A 21176-nucleotide genomic window follows, 5' to 3' on the forward strand; every position below is an offset into this window, starting at 1 on the left:
TCTATGTTTTAAGCTTGGCGTTTTATGTATCTGTTTGGCGTGTTTTGTGAACGTTTGTAATGAATTTTGTGAACGTTTGTAATGAATACTGTTACCAGGGCTAACCCTTTGTAATAGCCTTTGGCTAGTTGGGTAGTCCTGGCTGTACTTTGTACAGCCGAATAAATCAAATCAAATCAAATCAAATGTAATGCTGTATGGATTTTCGTTCTCGTTCGCCGCGCTCGCGGTTGTCAAGCGATTATTACGACAGGTCTATACGGAATTACTTACCTGGAAATTAAGTGTGAATATTGTTTTGTTTGAGATTTTAATCCACGATCTAATTGAGACTCAGTAGCCTAGTCTCTACCAGAACAACTAGACTGGCTACTGGGACCCGGCCCTACCGGAGGAGTTTGGCCACCATTAGGGCTAACTGTATTTGTATGAACTATATTCATCTCTGCGATATTGATTTAAACAAATAAAGATTTGAAAGACATTTGGAAATGTTAACCTTCCTGTGACTGACTGTCCTGGCCAATTTCCTGGTCAACTAATATAAGCTTGGAACGGCCCTTTTCAGCCAGATCTGAAGCCAGGGAGACTAGCTATAGACTACTACATTTCCTTTCTGTTAGCCACTGCGTCATTATATACTAATCTATTTTAGAACATTGACAAGTTTTTGATTGAGCAAAAGAATAGACATAAATAAACTTGAGGCAGCGAAGCTGCAAATCTATTTACAGTATATTTCTTTTTCTTCCATCTTTGCATGATATTGAATTCGTCTCATAAAAAATGACAGAAAAATACATCATAATCACGGTATCACACAGTTTAAGATAAAAGCGATTTTATCTTGTTGACACATGGTTGAATAGAATGGCAACTTAAAGACGTTGAAAGTCATTGCGAAGCCGAGAATAAAACGTGGCGATCATAAATCAATTGGAAACAAATTATCATTTACAACTGGCATATACCACGTACTGTTTTGTCAACTCCACTACTCGCTTCTGTCTAAGGGCCCTGTCACACTTGTGCGTATATCAAAGTGCGCGTGAGTTCCGCAGTAACATTTTTTTGGTTTAAGTAAATTTTGCGGTTAGGAAGTTGTTTTCTACTTTGACCCATCGTTGTGCAGTCTGGTTATCAAACAAAGGAAATTACTTTTTCGGCTGCAAACTTAATCTAAACCAAAAACATGTTAATACGCAACTCATGAGGGCTTGTATATACGCACAAGTGTGACAGGGGCTTAAGGCACCTGTCACGCGTGCAACCAATGGTCCCACAGTTTGAATAATCCATGAAGCATATTCAAACTCGCCCTCTATAGCTATCTTTAGATAATTTGTGGCTTCAATACACATCTTTATGTGTAGCGTCATTTTATCTACCTATTAAAGATCCACAGCAAGTCCATATGGAATTCGTAAGTATTACACGCTCAAAAGTTTGGAGATGAAAAGTTCGTAGTGTACGATCACATGCGACAGAATTTCGCCCAATTTCGCATCAAAGCACGCTGGTACATCGACTGTGCTTCGTGTGCCCGGGAATGATAAAACTCACTACCCGGTCCCTCGATTTCTTTCCTCGTCCCTAATACAGCCAAGGAAGACCTCCCTGGTTCGTAATAGAACTGTCTTCGTTGTCTTACTCCTCTGTCAGTCTTCTTAGAGCCGTCCTTCGTCGCTGGTCCTTCCCTGTATCTGGACAGGAACAGACCGCGTCCAGGCTCGTTCCTCTCTTCCCACAGATTGCGAAGTTCTCCGTTCCGGGCTATCTTGGGTCTCCTGACGATGCTGTTTGAACGGGTTATGATCGGGAATTGGGGGCTGTTTTCACCCGATGTGGCGTGAGTAAAATATCTCTGACAGACATGAGACGATAGCGGGGGGAGGGCCAGTCTGGGAAGGATGTTAGCACGGCGTACTCTCATACTCACTCGGTTGTCATCAGAAAGCCTTTCGCCTTCTACAACATCTACAAGCCACCGTTCACTTCTGTCCTTCGCCTTCTTCACGTTGTACGTTGGGCTCTCAAAGTCCAAGTTCGATTCCCGTTTCCTCTCCTTCGTCGCGGCCGGTGTGTTTGGCGGCGCCCCAGGAATTTTCTTCTGCGAGCAGCGAACAAGTTTCAGTCCTTCGTCGGGAAGGTGTGACGCTTCCTTCACCTCTTCTTCTTCGCGAACTTCTGGCTTCCTTCCGAGCACGATCGTTAGTTTCTTTAGATTGGTCATCCTGCCTTCTTCTCTCAGTAATCCTCCCTCCCTACAAGGTCCAAACCGTAGAGATCAAATAAAAACAATACCACCGTACCTCCCCCACACAAACATTCAGTCAACAAGCCCTACGCCGCTTCTTTTGAAGAATGACTTCTTCGGTACGACTCCCGTAAGAAATATGTTGACCGTTGAAATCATTAATCTTCTTGTAAAACTCCAGATACGCTGCCAACAGGTGCTATCCAAAGCTTGTCTTTCGCCTAGTCGAAGTCTCGGGGGATTAGACATCAGAACAAGTAGAAAGAAAAGGTTGATACGCATCAAATAATCGCTTCCGTCGCCGGACAACGCAATGCATTGATTGCGGCGGACAGAAATAGAACAGACCTGAACCATATCGTAGTATTGTTGTTGGTGTTTTTGTTGTTACGATAGAGTGATGTGACGGTAATTTGCAAAGGTTTTGAAAACAGAGGTAGTGTTTAGAGAATGTTTTTCAACAAGAGCGCAAAGAGAGCGAGCTAAGGGAGAGAATGCACTTTTCCTCAATGGCGTCGAAATATATATGTGGCACAGCAAGCGGCAGCTACAAATGTCAAGTATGTATGTAGTGCAGATATGGTGTCAATCAACAGGTGGCGCTCGAGTAAAGGTGTACATCAACCTTGCCCGATTTTATAGAACTGGTCGGGAGGTCGCAGAGAAACAAAAAGGCCGTTCGACACACTTGATACATAACTAGTTTATGGCATTCACGGGCATAAATGTCCTTACCTCTGCAGAATGATATGGCAACATTTGCTATATTCATGCACCTTTCACCAGTCATATGCTGTTTGCCTAGCCTGGTGTCTGCAGATCGCAGTCGAAATGTACATGTACGAGCAAGCTGAGCCTGTCCGAAACCCTCTCTCCCGGCCCGACAGCGGCCAAACCAGAGAGAGACACATGTACACAGAGAGAACTCAATCGCGCGCGCGACAATTGTAACAAGTACAATGTATACTTGACAGTTCATCTCATTCTGTGTTGGTAGAAGTCATTCTGAATCAAAGTTGAACTGTAGACAAGATGAATGGTTGTCCTGTCCCAATATCTGCTTGATGATGGATATGATCGTCCCGTCCCGACATCTGCTTCGAGATGAATAAGCGTCCCTGTCCAACATCTGCTTGGAGCTCGGAGATGAATGGTCGTCCCATCCAAACATCTGCTTGGAGATGAATGGTTGCCCCGTCCAAACATCTGCTTGGAGATGAATGGTTGTCCCGTCCAGACATCTGCTTCGAGATGAATTGTCGTCCCGTCGCAATACTATCTGATCGCTACGTCACAACATCTGCTTGGCGATCCCGTCGCATTATCTTGAGGAGATGAATGAGAACCCCATTCCCTGACATCTGCTTTAAGATGAATGATCGTCCCGTCCCAACATCTACCTTGAGATAAATGATCGTCCCGTCACAACATCTGCTTGGAGATGAATGATCGTCCCGTCCAAACATCTGCTTGGAGGTGAATGATCGTCCCGTCCCAACATCTGCTTGGAGATGAATGATCGTCCCCTCCCAACATCTGCTTGGAGACGAACGTTCGTCCCCTCCCAACATCTGTTTGGAGATGAATGATCGTCCCCTCCCAACATTTGCTCGGAGATGAATGATCGCCCCTCTCAACATCTGCTTGGAGATAAATGTTCGTCCCCTCCCAACATCTGCTTGGAGATGAATGTTCGTCCCCTCCCAACATCTGCTTGGAGATGAATGATCGTCCCCTCCCAACATCTGCTTTGAGATGAATGATCGTCCCCTCCCAACATCTGCTTTGAGATGAAAGTTCGTCCCCTCCCAACATCTGCTTTCAGGAATGTTCGTCCCCTCCCAACATCTGCTTGGAGATGAATGTTCGTCCCCTCCCAACATCTGCTTGGAGATGAATGATCGTTCCCTCCCAACATCTACTTGGAGATTGCGTCACATGATAACAAACAAGATGGCGGAGGCTGAGTTGAAAATCGGAGAGGTGTTTGCGGGAAAGGACGGACCGTCGGTCCTCACGGGACTTCGGCGGATGTTCTACCTCGTCACTCCCGATGAGACGTCGTTCCAAACCGCGGAGGAAGTTCCAAATTACTTGAAACAGGTGTTTGTCCCGAAACTTTGTATTTTGGTTCTTCGTTGCGCTTGGCACTTTGATCTTTTAGTTTTACGGGATGGGAAAATTATATATAACGTTTATCAACTCAATGCATTGATAATTGACCAAAATGATAAACCTCCTAATTACTAACCTAACATGTTGTTGCAAGTTTAATATAATCCTTGCACTATTTTGTTCTGTGTTTTGCGAAAATTACACATATGTGTGTAACTGTGACGTAACATATCTTCTAAGTAGATTCAGACCTTACGAAAGTCCCACTGGACTTTGCCCACTGTCAACAAAGTAGTTGATGTAACACAATGTTTACCTATATCTAATCACTGTTGGTGTATGTTCTCATGGACTGTCTACTTACGTTTCTTACTTTTAATGTAATCTTATGCAGAATTTCAAATCTTACCAGAGAATATGATTGGAAAGAAGGAACATGTGATAGATTAGTTGGTAGCAAAGATACATTTTCGACGAGGGATTCTTTTATCTATTTCATTATCTGAAATAGTTCAACCAAGGAGGTTAATGTATAATAACTCAGTGATTGATAATGCTTTGCAGTGGGGCCTTTGTTATTCAATGAACATATTTCTTAGCATCTGGGGTACTGTGTTAAAGGGTCATAAATTCTATTGAATCCAATGTCATATGACACAATAGAATCAATAAAGGAACAACAGTCAACAGAGATATAATCAACTGAAGTCGACTTTCAAAACTTTTTGTCTATTTGCCAGAGGGTGCAGTGCAGTTTCTGAATGTCCTGCCAGGTTGTGTGCAAAGTTTCCTATCTCAGATTGCCTTGTTTTTTTGAAGTACAACAATATCTCAACCGTGAATAGTTTCATCAGGTTGGTAAGTCACTGAATAAAAAGACTCTATTTACACCTTCTTCAAGGCAATTCTGACTGGTTCACATAGCATACCGGTAGTGATGTCATCTCCTGTGATTGTACATAATGTAAATATTTTGCGTTTGGGAATGCATCTCATTATGTATAAGCAGCAACACCTAGGCCTGTGCTGCATTGCTATGTGAACCAGTCAGAATTGCCTTGAAGAAGGTGACAGATGGTCACCGAAACGTCGGTGGAATAAATCTCTTGGTTGTGTAAAAAGAGTCTTTTTATTCAACAATATCTCCAGTTTGCAAAATTTTGACTTTTTTTGTGAACTTTCCAGGCTGCCCCGACCTTTATCGTCATGATCTTGCTGGAGTTGTTGGTGGCTTCTCTGAAGAAGAAGACAACACCGACCCGTCTCAATGACTCCATTAGCTCCATTTCAGCGGGAATGATCCAACAAATGTCACGGTAAGTCCTCACAAGTGTGAACGGTAGTCCCAAAATTAGTTTTTCCTTAGAACTGTTGTAAAGTGGAACTCGTTGCCAGCAAGTACGGTAGGAGCATCCTCACTAGAAATCTTTAAACAATGCTTATATGGTTAGATGTGCAAAGACTAGGTATGACAGGTTGTTCAGGGTAATGTTAACCAGCTGCTGCTGTACATGTGCTGTGTGCCTGTGAAGCTGGTGTGTTATGCCAAATGGTGGTTATACCAGCTATATAGATGCAGAAAGCTTTTTCGAGGCCATAGTGGGTTGCTATCCGCTGTGTCTAGGGCACGGTATTGGAAGGTGGAGCCCATCCCTCTACTTCCAACACCCGTTACCTCCCCAATGGTAGTCAGGTAGCCATTTTTACACCTGGAAGGAGTGGGGATAGTTGTGTTAAGTGCCTTTCCCAAGGACACAACATCTAGCCAGGAACGAAGAGGGCTAGCAAATGTCATGGGTTAGGGTCCAACTATGTAGAAAACAAATGCTTCTCAGTGATGCAGACTTCATTAACTTATGACACAATTTGCGTGTCCTTCGTAGATTGTTTTCCAAGGGTGTTTACCTGATGGTGTACATCTGGGTGTATGAGAACTACCGGCTGGTGGAGCTACCCTGGGACTCCCCTGTCACCTGGTGGACAGCCTTTATAGTCATGGAGTTTGCCTACTACTGGATGCACAGGATGGCACATGGTATGTATGGAATGATTTTGGCAATGCCTCAGGGGTGGAAAAGGAAAGGAAAGTGATCTCAAACCAGTTGAGCTTAAATGATCTCAATGAACAGATAAGCTAATCTTCCACTGGTTGTGACAGAGAAGACAGACGCTATGTACAGTATTTACAGGTTCATTGTACCGGGGAGATTCCCCTAGCTCTTTTTTTCTACAAGCACAATGAACAGTGGACCACGGCTTAACATCCCGTCCTAAGGACTGCGACCCTTTCCGGTAGCGTGCATGTCAGGTGAGCGACACAGCCGGGATCGAACCCAGGGCTTCTAGTTGCAGAGGCAAGATCGCCAACCACTGGAGCAAGATTGCTAACCACTGGACTACGCATGCTACGCTAGCAACATACAGTCATAGGAGCCTTAGCAACATACAGTCATAGGACCACCTGGACAAAGTGACTACTCTTTGTTGGTCCCTTTAATATATATGTATACTACAGATAGTTTTTCCCATTGATGCAAGAATTATGAATGCTTCCTAAAGTGACCAACTGTCCTGATTCATCATCATGTTGGGCCCAGACTGTCCACACATATAGACCAGATTTTATTGGTCCTCTGAGTGGTTCCCTTCGGCAGGTTTGACTGTGTATACAAAGTTGTCATTATGAAATCTACATAGTCAGGAAGTTTGAATGTAAATGACTAAACACACAGAGTATGGTATACCAAATAATAGATTCTTCATTTCTGTTCTGTCTCATCTTCATCTTTGACTTTGGAATTCTATGTATCCGTTTCCAAAAATATTTCTTTGAGACTTATGGCATATATTTGCTAATTATGTAGCTACTTTGTATGACGTACAGTATGGTAATACTTTTTTTCATGGACAAAGTGATGTGCACAGGGATGACATTTATTATATAATCAAATCAGCATGTAACCCTCTGCTGTATGATTTCCGCTGCAGAAGTGAACATCCTCTGGGCAGCCCACCAGGTCCACCACAGCTCTGAGGACTACAACCTGACAACGGCGCTGAGACAGTCAGCCTTGCAGATAGTTGGCGGCTTCTTTGTAAGAATCTTGCCACACTAGGTTGACATTCATGCATCATCGGCTACCACATTGGTGCCACTTTTATAACTATCGAACTAGTTTCACTTCTACAACACTCATGGCTCACAGCACTTGAGTGTCACTCCTACAACACTCATGGCAACCTCTAGTGTCACGTTTACAAGTACATTCAAGGCTACAACACGACATATTTTGCCATTTTGGTACTTTCTTGTCAAGGTCACCATCTCTGGAAGAGAATTTTTTTCTCTCTTTAAAATCAGGTAAAAATTGATAAGCATGCTATTGTTACCCATAGAATTTGCTTGCTGTGGCCTTATGTTTAGGTACATATCCTACCAAGAAATGATTAATTGCCTTCGTCGACGAAGTTTCGTCGAGAAGGTTATTCGATGATGCTTGTCTGTGTGTCTGTTAGTGAACAGAATAAGTCGAGAACGCCTGGATGGTTTGTTGTCGTAGTTGGTGTGTCGGTGTGTATGTGGGAAATCTCAAGATGATTAGATTTTGGGCGAAGTGTTTTGCATAATTAACGAGAAAAGTGTAAAAATGTGTTATATTGTATGCTGATGTACATGATTAGATACTTATTATGCAAATCAGTATCTAATTTGCATAATTAATGAGGAAAGTTTATACATCCATCAATTTCCATGATAGGACTCTCAAACATGTGACATATGTAACTGAGGAAGAGAGAAATATTAATAGATATCAGCTTTGCAAATGAGAACCTCATTGACATAATTAATGAGAAAAACTATAACTCGAGATGGTCTTGATGGATGGTCATGATTTTTGGTATGTAGATAGCTTACGTGATGCTTTGTATGATTGGATGATAATTATGCAAATCAAATTCTAACTCGCATAATTAATGAGGCAATTCTAAAAATCTGCTGTGTTCCATGATATGACTATTCAAATATGTGACATTTGTAACTAAGGAAGAGAGGAATGTTGATAGATAGGAAATATGCAAATGTGGGCCTAATTAGCATAATCAATGAGAAACTACTATAATTCCATACTAGTAAATGACGGCAATTTCATACTTGTGGCATTAGGAAGTTGTGTGAATGGGAACACCATTGAATCAAATTATGCTAATAAGGAGGGAGCTTATTTGCATAATTGATGATAAATGTTAGCATAACCTTCTTTGTTAAGCTCATAGTCATAACAAGGAGGTTTGGACAACTTATGTTATTTGGGTGAAGAGGATCAACTGGTATGATTGATGATTGATGAAAAACACTCCTAATACGTCAGTCATAAAGGTCAAAATCATTTGGCGAAGGTATGAGGTCGTAGAACTCTTGTTCAGGTTTGTGAAAGTGGAAATAGCAAAAAGATAAAATACCCTATAATGTAGTGCTACCAGTTATAGTGCACTACCAAATATCGTCCAGTTTGGGTCATGCAACATGTCGAGGTGTAAAAGTCAGTTCCCATGATTTTCCCATCAGTTTTCTTATCATGATACATTCAACTAGAATCTTTCCAAAATTGTGTATGAACTCATGATTATTACCTAATATCTAGATTGGACTGAAAGTGTTCAAATTTTTTAATTTTCAATTTTTGTCAATTGAAAGTGAAAGCAAATACAAGCATCAGATTGAATGTTTCTAGGTTGCTTAAGGACTCTACTCATCAATTTTGAATGTACCATTTATTTCAGTTCTTCTATCTCCCCATGGCTTTCCTGGTTCCCCCGGCAGCATACTCTGCTCACTACCAGTTGAACTTGTTATATCAGTTCTGGATACACACAGAGGTATTGTTTGTTTGTTTTGCACAACCAGTAAACTTCCTTTAGACGTAACACACCAATTTTGCACACTAAGACTAGACTTTAAGGGACAGGCCCCTACTCAATACATGTAGGTGTGGTGGGTTCTTTAACATGCTCGAGGTGTGGCTGTCCTCAAACACAGGACCTCTGGTTGTACGTCCCATCCAAGAGAGTGTCACTAACCAAAGCTAGGTACTCACATAAGGGAGGAATATTGGCTGGTGTGAAGTCCATTTCCCAAGGGCAAAACATTTGGGGTCTGCCAGGCATTCAAACCTGGAACCTTTAGATTCTAAGTCAACAACCCTAACTACATGTAGAAGACCAGCTTGTTTCATTCTTTTTCAAACTCTTGAAATTTGTGTGGGTTTTTAGGAAAGCTTCATAAAATGCAAGATAAAGAGTTTGATAGATATAGAGAAGATAATCATAATGAAAGGGGCAGTCAAATGTCAGAAATGATTGTGAGATATTTATCATGTTGTGAAAGTGGAAATAGCAAAAAGATATATATAAGCTGGTGTGTTACGCCTAATGGCGGTTATATCGGCTATATAGATACAGATACAGATGTTGTCATTGTCATCTTGCTCTGTGTATTTACATCTGTTATTCACCAATAAACATATTCAACAATAATCTATTCATTTGACAATTGCTACTGTAAAAAAAGGAGTTCTCATTGCTTAGTTTTCCTGATGCTATTAGATACATGTAACATGTTACTAGTAGATATATTCATGCATCAAATGTACATTTTACAGCTGGTGACATCACTTGGACCCCTGGAGTATATACTGAACACCCCCAGTCACCACAGAGTGCACCATGGTCAGTTGCCAAACTATCACAGTAACTATTACATGTAGTTAGTGCATTTCATTATGAACTAGCTTAAAGAATCAGACCAGAAAAGTTTCAAATCAAATATTACACATTCTGGATTCTTGCACTGTAAACCTCTTGTCAGCTCAAATCAGGAGAAGCCAGACTGATGCACAGCGCAGAAGAAAAGTGGATCCGCAGAAAAGAGCTTTGCAACAGAACTGAGTCAGCTTACAGATGTGATTTTTGTGGCAGAGACTACCATTCTCGTATAGGGCTGTTTAGCCATAGTCGATGCTGTAGGGCTGTTGTGAATTAGGATTTTACCATGGTCAATACTGACCGACGGAGGCCATATAATATCTAAACCTCTTGTCTTGAATACATATAGCCTATTAGTGTCTTTGTTATCAGATTTATCATTGTAAACGTGACTGCTTTATTATATCATACTTCTCACAGTGACCGAATATAGTAGCCTGGTATCCAAACCTATTGTATCTGCCAAGTCTCTTGTCCTTATCAGCAAATACACATATATATTTTCAGGAAGGTCAGCTTTACTGTAACAGGTTTGGGGACCAGGCTACTGAAATGTTTATAATTAATGTATCATTCGCCTTGTCATTTAATTAATACAATGAAATCCTTCTTGTTTTTGAGCAAAATTTCTAACTGATGGATTTTTTCTTCTCCCACAAAAGGAAGGAACCCATACTGTATTGACAAGAACTATGGTGGCACACTGATCATCTTTGACAGGCTGTTTGGTAAGTGCCTTTATTCACTGGTAATGTGTTTTCCTATCTAGAGCTAACCTAGAGTCTTCTTTGTTAGCTCTAGATCGGATATTGGAGTTTTCTTTTTTCACAACCAGTCACCTGCTGACATTTTGGTGTCAGACACCTTCTTCAGAGCTGACTGGAGTACTACAGATTAACTTCTCGCCGCTATAAGTAGCCGATGTAGGTGGCGCTTTTGCTGCAAGAACACAATCTTAAATGCGGTGATGAACCAGGATGAGGGGGGATACAAGCTTAGCCACATTTGGGATTGTGTTCTTGCAGCAAAAGCGCCACCTACATCGGCTACTTATAGTTACACAAAGTACATGTGTGCTGTGTTTGCCACTAACACCCTCCCGATCCCGTGCCCCCCTCCCCCTATCTTACCCCGTTCCACAGGAGTTAGAGAAGACTCCAGTCAGAAGCTCTGAAGAAGGTGTCCCACAGACACCGAAAAGTCAGCAGGTTCTACCAACCTGATGAAATTATTTTTGGTAGCTCTAGATCTTTTGATGTCAAAAGTATCATCCTAGCATTCTGCTCTATTGCTGAAAAAAGTTTGTTGAATATGTGACATTGTTTGTCTCTAGCTACTTTGCTTATGTAAACAACATCAAAATGTATTTAGCTTGACATATGTTGTATATATTTCATGGATGTTTAGATGGCTGGAAATGATGTAGTCTTATCCTATGTATATGTTTATGTGTTATACATGTATTCATAGGTACGTTTGCCAAAGAGGAGGAGAAGGTGGTATACGGTCTGACACACCCACTCAACACATGGGACCCTATATGGGTGCAGGTGAGATTATCACTTAGTAATTCATTTGAATGAGATGTAAAGTGGACTGAGGTCCTGTGTTTGAGGAGAGCCACACATAGAGAATGTTAAAGAACCCACCACACATATTGATAGGAGTATGGGTTTGCTCTACTGTGAGTGGATCAAACCTTACAGTCTGGTTTTAATGCAGCTTGTATACTAATTTTTTTGCACTGAAAAATCGACCTGAATTTTTTTCAAAACAAATTTTTTCTCTGTAAAAATTTCAATTGGAAATGATGTAAAACAGCTTATAATATAAACAATACTGATGAAAACTGGTGTTTAAATTGTCTTGAGGACAGTTTGCTTGTTGTTCAAAACAGCAAAACTTCAACTTCAAGGTTAACAAATTGAAAACTTCAAGGTTAACAAATTGAAAGTTATTCACACACAGTTCATGAATGGAGTAGATTTTCTGATCCATTTTGGTCACTGATGCATGTACGTTTGCTAGGTGTATACCATATTTTCTCGAATTAAGTACACACTTTTTAAACTATTCAAAATGACAAAGGCATGAATTAGGTACTTAAATCTGAAAAATATGGTAGATCACTTTTTTGACCAGTGATATACCAGCAACCTGACTAAACTGTTTATGGAAACAAGACATCAATGACTTCCTGCCATTTCCAGTTTTGCCACTACGTCCATATCTGGAAGACATTCTGGGTGACTCCAGGCCTGACCAACAAACTGTCTGTACTGTGGAAGGGACCCGGCTGGGCACCCGGGAAACCTCGGATGGGGTGTATTGAAGACATCCCTAAGGTACGTTGTAAAGTTAGATTGTTTAGTGTATGATGTATGGTTGTTATGAACCAAGCACCATTATCCATTTATTAGTATTTCTGGACATTGAAAGATCATCAGTTACAAACTTGACAATGCTGTATACGCCTTAGTTATGATCCATTGAAATATGTTACATGGCTGTCAGCACCTGCTTTTTTCTGTATCTGTATCAGATTCTGTACAGCCGTTTGACGTAACACACCGGCTTTGTCAGCATGTGGTGCTGCAGCAGCTGGTTATATCAAACTGAACAACCTATCACACCTAACCTTTGCACATCATTGATATGAATCGTAAATGAAAACACTCACTAAACTGTCACCAGAAAAATACTAGTTTACATATTGCTGTTTTGACATGACCTTAGGTGAAGTATCCCGAGCCAAAGTATGACAGCAAGGTGTCTTCCCTGTGGTCTGTCTACGTTGCTGTGCATTTTTTCCTGGCCATGGTTTTGTACCAGGAACTATTTGCTGTGGCTAAGGTAGGTGAACAGAAGGATGTAGAAGCTAAAAGATTACTGTAAATGCAGAAATGTTCGCAGTGGTTTTATGTTCACAGTTTTCGCGGTGACTATTTCACTGCAAACTTAAAGCCACTGCGAACATTTTGTCGGATACTGAAGCAGTATGTGACTATATAGCACTGCCGCAAACTATATAGCACTGCCGCAAACACTCCATTTTCCCCTTAGTGCTAAATATAAACCATGCAAGCTTAAATGCATTTACAGTATTGCACAACAGTTTTCACAACAGTTTGGTATCTCGTGCTTTTGATTTATCTAGTTAAAATAAAGTTTAAATTCATTGTGAGAATGAAGAACTCATTCATTCATTCAGGTCTGCACATTATTTGACAAGTGCTTTTTAAGAATGCTGGCTTCCAATTTAGATTTACAATTTTTGATAAAGTTATTGGATTTGAACTCAACAGTTATGTGCAAATAAAAAAAACCTGCATTCCTTATAACAAAGAATGTCTTTGAGTTCATAGCTACCTGTCAACTTTTGGATGGCTGTCTGTCACTTTCCTAAGGTCAATTCTGACTGGTTATAATTTGCACTGCAGCTATGCAGTGTGCAAAATGTGTTCCCAAATGTGACTGTATTTATAGATATAGAATACATATAGAATACAACACGGGGTATTCCGTATCACCCTAGGTACCAGGCCGACCCGCGGGAGGGCTGGGACCGAGGGTGATGCGGAATACAACGTGTTGTATTTTATTTATGTCATACCTTGGTCATACCCACCGGAGAAAACACACATTTCAATGCGAAATGCACCAGAAGTTGAGGGAGTTTTGTGTCCTCGAACAAGAAACTCTAGTAACATTGACTCCAATCTCCGAATCCGGTATTTGAATTTCCGATGGTGGCGCAGCCGACGCGCTCGAAATGCGTTCGAAATATTCTATGGAAGCCTGTGTGATAACACTCCCGAACCCTATGTGATCCGGATAGTTATCACACGGTCCAGAACACCCGTATCAGGCCCAGGCATGACATAAACACTGTATTCCGTATCACCCCAGGTTCTAAGCCTGTCCCGCTGGAGAGCTGGGACTGAGGTTGATAGAGAATACACCATGTTGTATTCTATGTATGTCATACCCATCTAGGAAGACATTGCAATGCAAAATGCTACAGAAGTTGAGAAAATGTGGTGTCTTAGAACAAAAATTGTACAGTAGCAATTCCAACGTCCGAATCCGTTATTCAAATTTTCAACAGTGAAACGTCACTTAACGCACTCAAAGTCCGTTCAAATGATTCTATGGAAGCCTGCGTGATACAATTAGAAGCCTGTGTGATAACCCAAAATATCATCTGGTCCAGAACACCTGTGTTATTGGGTTAGGGATGATATAAGCCTGGTTAACATTACACTAAATAATGGCAGCTCTTCCTGCACATGATTTTTGATGTATTTTCCTTCCCTCAGGTCCTGACAACAGCTGCCATGCTGGGGAGGGTGGTTTTTGTGGTCTGGACTCTGGTGTGTGTGGCTGCTATCATGGATAGGAAGTATGTATTAAAACTGTTGCATCATATGCTCACAGGCTATTTTGAATGCTTGGACTGTGTTTGCTCTTGGACCTCTGATTTATATATACACGTATCTACTAGAAATTCTTATTAACTGGTGTCAGGTTCTAGGCCTGGCCAAGTTATTTCTTGGTTTTGTAGACGTCTGAAAGTAAAATTTTAGCAAGATAAAAACAGATGACTGGAAGGAAAACTAGTCTTTTCCAAAAACCCACAAATTATAGAAAAGCTGGGACATTACATCCTGCATTGCTTGCAAAAGAGAAGTCAAACCCTTCACTTGTTATTGACAATTACACTTGTATAATCTAGTTTAGCTGCTTTTATACCCATTTTGTACCCTGTTCTTTTTTGTATGTTCTTTGCAATTAGCCTTCGGGCAGGAATTTGCAATAAACGTATTATTATAAGGATTGGAAATTGAATGCACTTTAGTGTCACACTGTGAAAGTACAACTTGAATCTTGACATATTTATTGTCTTTCCTTTAGGCCCAGTGCACCAATTGTAGACTTCACGCGCTGCGTTACGTACATGCTGGTTGATGTGACGACCAGACTGTCGGGATCGCCCGCGGTCCTGCTGCCCTCTCCGCTGATGAACGCAATGTTTGTCTGGTACCTGGTGTCAGCTGCCATCTGGGGAATCATCTTCCTCAAACCTGTCTTTAAGGTTAAAGTTCTTAAAACGTATTAAGGTGTTAATGCAGGAGTATTTTATTGAGTGAGTGAGAGAGCTGCATGCCTTCTACTGCATTCCCTACCAAGGTTTTTAAATATAGCCTTTAACCAAGGTTGCCATTTGGCACCAACTTTATATTTGTTATGGGGTGAGGCAGCAGGGAGAAGGTTAAAGACTCTGGAATGGTAAACTCAGGTAAAGATACAGAGAAGCCAGTATTAATGCAATAATACGATTTATGTAGTGACTTTTTGAAATCAAATACAGCAGTGATTCTTTACTGATGACTCACGAATGGCGTGTTAGGCCTAGCAAAAGAAATGCTGAAAAAAACTAGGGTCGGTAGGTTGGGATTCTCTTACTAGTATTTCAGCAGGAGTGATCCAACATATACAGTTCAGCAATGTAAAACTGAAATGTATCAGGTGCTTTTATCTCAAAATCATTTCATGTTGTAATTGATATACAGATTTATGTCATACCTGGGCCACAAAAACGTTTGATACGGGTGTTTTTAATAATTTTCCGTATCACACGGGGTTCTACTTTTATCACACGGGCTTCCAAAGAATATTTAGAATGCATTTCGAGTGTGCCGCTGTTGAAAATTTGAATACTGGATTCGGTCATTTGAATTGCAGCTGTTACGATTTTTTATTCGAGGACCCCAACTTTTCTCAATGTCTGGCGCATTTCGCATTCAATTGTGTGTTTTTTCGGGTGGGTATAACACAAATGAAATACAACACATAGTATTCCGCATCACCCTTGGTCCCAGCCCTCCTGCGGGTCGGATCGCCTTGGGTGGTACACCGTGTTGTATTCTACAACATGTATTTATACCATGCACAAGTGCACTTATATTAATGAACTGAACAAAGAAGTAGTCATACACTGTTCCCTACACATCCTTACATCAATTGTTAAAAGCCATTACTATGAAAACAGTGTGAAATACAGGAAGTATTATTTGAATTTCGTCTCTCAGCTGTCAGATTACCAATGGCCGACCAAAATAAGGCTGGGGTTTTTGCTAGGGTCGGTCGGGTATCCGGAAACACAACATTTCCCCCCTAGGCCTTACCGTGATACCTGATGTCTCCTAGATCCTGTAACCTGAGGCATCAGCCTGTAGAACCTTGTCTTAAGAGGCATCCAGAGCATTTTATGAGGCTTGAAACTTGAATAAAAAAAACTCAAATTACTAGTCATTCCTACACATAGTAAGTTTCAATAACACTATACCATTACATATCGACATTGAAGAAGCAAAGACACAATGTCGTTGTGTGATGAGAACTGATAGAAAATCCAAATCCTAATAGACAGATCTTGACTGTCCATCACAATTTGCAGTTCGACCAATGAGAGAGTGACTGCATGTCCGTCAAATATTTGCATTTTTATGTCTGATTTTGTATTTCTACGTTTTGACTGAGGTGGGCACAGCTATGGTATCGGCCTATTTACACTAGGCGCTCGAAACAAAAGAAAACCATGTAGCTTTTTTTTGTTCCGCTTTTGAGTATTTTTGATAAGAAATCCACACGGAAATGAAGTAAACTGTGGCATTAAATGTCAATTTCATAAATATAACAGCAATTAGCATATTTCCAGTTTTCAAGCCTCATAAAATGCTCTGGGTGCCTTTAAAGGGGCATATTGTAGAATCTGGTGGGCAAAAACTACAAATAGTAAGAATTTGAAAGATCTACACTAAGATTCACATTTTTAACTTATTTTTTACTTATTTCCAACATATTCCCGTCATTTTGTCACATTTCCACCATTAATAAACGACGAAAAACGGGGAACGTGTTCTACGCTGGCTTATTTACATATTAACTTGCGTCCCGCAAGTTAATATGCAAATAAGCCAGCGTAGAACGCTACGAAAAATTCGAATCGACCGTTATGGTCGGAGTTCGAGCGTCACAGGAAAATCACCACAAGTAAACAAACTTCAGAACGTCGGGCGTAATAAGGTAGATTCAACTAATGATGTAGAAAAATAATCAAAACCAAAGAATTTTGTTTTATGTTCATGTCGCAATATGCCCCTTTAAGGCTAATCAAACTCAAGACAGAGTAACATGTTTTTAAGGAGTGCTTCTTTGAGGCTTTGTGCCTTCTACTTTATTCCCTACCATGATTTGTTAAATCTGTAAAGACTAGTAGATTGGTATAAATTTATATCATACAAGGTAAAGGTTTAACTGAGCAGTATCAATGCAATGAAATGTACTGTACGCACAAATTGTAATTTTTGTACTGAGCTTTTAAAAACTTGTGATTTGTTCTCACTAACATGATGACGTATTGATTCAAAGTGTATTTCACGATGTCATCTGTGATTCCTCACCTGTGCTCAAGGTGAAGACCCTTAAGACAGGATAAAACATTTTCAAAGATAATGGAATCCTTACCAAAATGTGCTAAATCTCAGACCCTATTTAGTTTTTTTTTAAATGACTCCAACTAACTGGTTGTATTCCTTCTACTGTATTACCTACCATGATTTAGACTTTAAATGTTTAGTCCTTTAAGAATCTGGAATTTTATTGTATATGTAAAAAGTCTTGGTGAGATATATCTATGCAACTGTATGAACTGTACGCACAAATGTTGATTCATGTACTTAAGCTTGAAAAAACTTGTGATTTACTGTATTGTTTTCTATTAGTCTTTTAATTTTTTCCATGCATCTTTATTCAAACATACAAGAAAATGTACAATTTAGAAAAAATATATATGTAATTTATGCTTTTAGAAAAAAATAATTAAGTCACATAACTTACATAACTGATGACCTTTTGATGCGAAATGTTTGCATGATGCTTGCTTCAGCTGTCCCAAACCTGTCTTTAAGACTACATGTAATTAATTCCTTAAGACAGAGTAAGACAGAGTAAAGAAAACTTGTGTATATTGTAATATTTTAAAATATTTTTGAATATCACAATGTTACAATTGTAGTGATACAGTAATGGAGTCATTAAAACAAAAATAAAGACTTATAATATACACTTAAGAAATGAATTTTTAAGGAACACTTCATGAAGACAATGTATTCTACTGGAGTTCCCTACCACGATTTGCATGTCCTTGGAGAATGTGAATATTGAAAATTCTACTTTGGCTATATGAGTGCCGTTGTAACGCAGTATAAAGATTTGCCTTTTACGCACAGATTTTGATATTATGTAAACACAAGGCAAGTGTGATATTTCTAAAGATTAAAATAAAATCCTTTTAAAATCAACCTTGCAGATATAGTCTGAATGGTTTTGTGTTGACCATGATAATTGTGTGCTACGTCATATCTATGCAACATTATCACATTAAATGACTGCTGTCAAAACCCATCATAAGCTAAGTATGAAATGCACAATATGACATAATTTGTTACCATATTGATGCAAAGGCGAGCTTATTTGTCCAGCAATAAGCCAAGTTTATGGTGGCATTATATAATGACATTCATCCTGAAAGTTGAATAAAAAAAATTGATATTATGATATTGAAACTATCTTTGAAAAGAGTAGAATTAACTCTGGTGTATATATTTTGATCTGGCACATCGATATTACGTGATTTTATATTCTTGTTCAGCGCACATTGGATAAATACTCGCTATTCTATTGTGATAGAATACTGTCAAAGAGTTTTTTCTGAAAAAGGGTGTGGTGAAAAGGGACCTATCGTCTTGTTGGAAGATTTTGCGTCAAAGATATTAAATGTTGTTTGCAATGTCACTTACCTAACGCTTTCAGCATTCAGGGACTCTTATTATACACATCGGAGATGCTACGACACACTCCTTAGTCGTTCACAACATTATTACTTCATCATTTTGTTATCAGCTCTGTACATAACTCCATACACCATTAGCTCCAAAGAGCTCAGCTCAAACATGACTGCAAATGAATGTATCACCAACAAACAAGCAAACAAACAAACAAACAAATAAACACTGATGTCAACTTACAGATGAGCTAGCTACGGTACGTAAGGATCTTCTGGTAATAGATTTGCTCTTTGGTTGCGATCGTTCCGGATAGTACTCATTTTGTTGTACAAATTTTATTTTGCTACTGATCGAAAGTACGGAAACATTTTGTGCTGTAATTTTTGGTCACCGCAGAAATGCTAGACGTGCTCTCAGCAGCCTAAAACATGTTCAATGTGAAATATCCAACTGCACCATGATGACCTTCACAAGACGGTACGTGCCCCATGGCTTTCACCATAATTTGTCGCACCTACAAGGAACTACAGTCAAACCTGCCTAGGCGACCACCTTTTCAACGCGACCACCTGGCCATGGCGACCGCTTTTTCTCGGTCCCGAAAATTTTCCCCATAGGCACAAGCATTAAGCTGCCTGCCCAAGGCGACCACCCGTCCAACGTGACCGCGACCGCCACGAATTGGGACCGCACAGAGCACAATACCTGCCCATGGCGGCCGCCTAATTTTCAAGCGTGTAGCTACTAGTATCATATCCACCATCACTTTTCTCACCTGCAATGAACTAGCTATCATCATTTATCACTTTGCAACACTGCAGTTTGGTCAAGTTTGGACACAAAATTTGTGGTAATGTTTGCATCAATGGTCCGCAAGTGTTTCTGACACAATCTAGAAAGCTGTACACAAATTACAAAGGCCAGACAGTCTCATGGACTACTTTAGTCGTTTGACAATTCATGAGAAGAAAATCTAATGATCAAATTGTACCGGTTGCTGCAATATCAAAAGCAACATGACAGGTCTATATTCTTCTTGCCCACAGTCAGCCATCTGTGGATGTGTATTGCTGGATGTGTATTGAGGGATGGTATCATATCTTCTTCTGTCTATCATCATTATCACTTTTCCCATCTGCAATAAACTAGCTATCATCATCAACTTTCGCACCTGCTGTGAACTAGGTATCATCATCATCATCATCGGTCGGATGTTTTTACGCAGGCGACTGGAAGTTTCCTCCTGTTGCTAACAAGGTCAGAGATCTGTTTCTTCGACAGGTGGTTGTTGTAATCTTTCAGGAGATGTTGGATGTACTGGAGATACAAGGAAGTTACATGTATCATAAGTGCAATTGTTGGCTAACAACTTGAGGGTTAATGTAACTGTTAATGTAATGTATTAGCAACACTGAGCAATGCCTGTGGTGTTTGCATAAGTCTTATTGTTCTGTAGAAGGTGTCAAGGGACTACCAACCACCACTTATGCAAAAGTGGGCTAAATTCCTTGACAAGTTCCTTAGTGACTTCCTGTAGCATGGATTACCAACTCTCAGTGCCCCCCCCTGCAATCCATGTATCTCACTTTACAATTACATCAATTTGCCAGCACGAATGAGCGTTCCAAGTCACTTCGCGGCCCGGTGTGTAAACAGACCGCACTTGAGTCGGACGTCGGCTGAGTGTCCTCCAAGTGTGCTTGGAAATGCGTGTCTAAACCAGACCAGAGGTTTCTATCGAACCCTCCTTGATCGAACCACACTAAATTGTCTTGACCTCATTCTTTGGTATAAAACCTGATTCTCCAGTTCTCTGGGAATTTATGTAACAATTATGCACGATCGATATCTACCTTCGTGTAATTGAGCCAATTAGAAAGATCGCATATCAGCTTTATTAGCAAGACAATAGCCAGACTGCTGTGGCTCACAGCGTATCTTAATCGGTTTTGCTAGAAAACGACGTCCTGGAATGTTAACCATTACACAACTCTTACTAGAGGAGAAATCTCTGGAAAGTTACGCAATGGTTACACAACTGTTACACGACCGTTACACAACTGTTACACAACTGTTACACAACTGTTACACAAACGTTACACAAACACAACTGTTACACAAACACAACTGTTACACAAACACAACTGTTACACAACTGTTACACAAACACAACTGTTACACAACTGTTA

At 40.2% G+C, this 21176-nt stretch overlaps 1 protein-coding gene across 1 annotated transcript; it reads left to right on the plus strand.

The window, feature by feature from the left end:
- Positions 1 to 4196: 4196 nt before the first annotated feature.
- Positions 4197 to 18501, plus strand: LOC136432302 (alkylglycerol monooxygenase-like). The gene is made up of 12 exons (XM_066423494.1): positions 4197 to 4360; positions 5558 to 5688; positions 6256 to 6407; positions 7361 to 7467; positions 9155 to 9250; positions 10033 to 10099; positions 10798 to 10863; positions 11606 to 11685; positions 12346 to 12480; positions 12872 to 12988; positions 14455 to 14537; positions 15050 to 18501. Exons 1-12 carry the CDS (start codon positions 4211 to 4213, stop codon positions 15252 to 15254), a joined length of 1389 nt encoding a protein of 462 aa, XP_066279591.1. The 5' UTR covers positions 4197 to 4210; the 3' UTR covers positions 15255 to 18501.
- The last annotated feature ends 2675 nt before the right edge of the window (positions 18502 to 21176 follow it).

Source organism: Branchiostoma lanceolatum, chromosome 4 (assembly GCF_035083965.1).
Source record: "Branchiostoma lanceolatum isolate klBraLanc5 chromosome 4, klBraLanc5.hap2, whole genome shotgun sequence".
Lineage (NCBI taxonomy): Eukaryota > Metazoa > Chordata > Leptocardii > Amphioxiformes > Branchiostomatidae > Branchiostoma > Branchiostoma lanceolatum.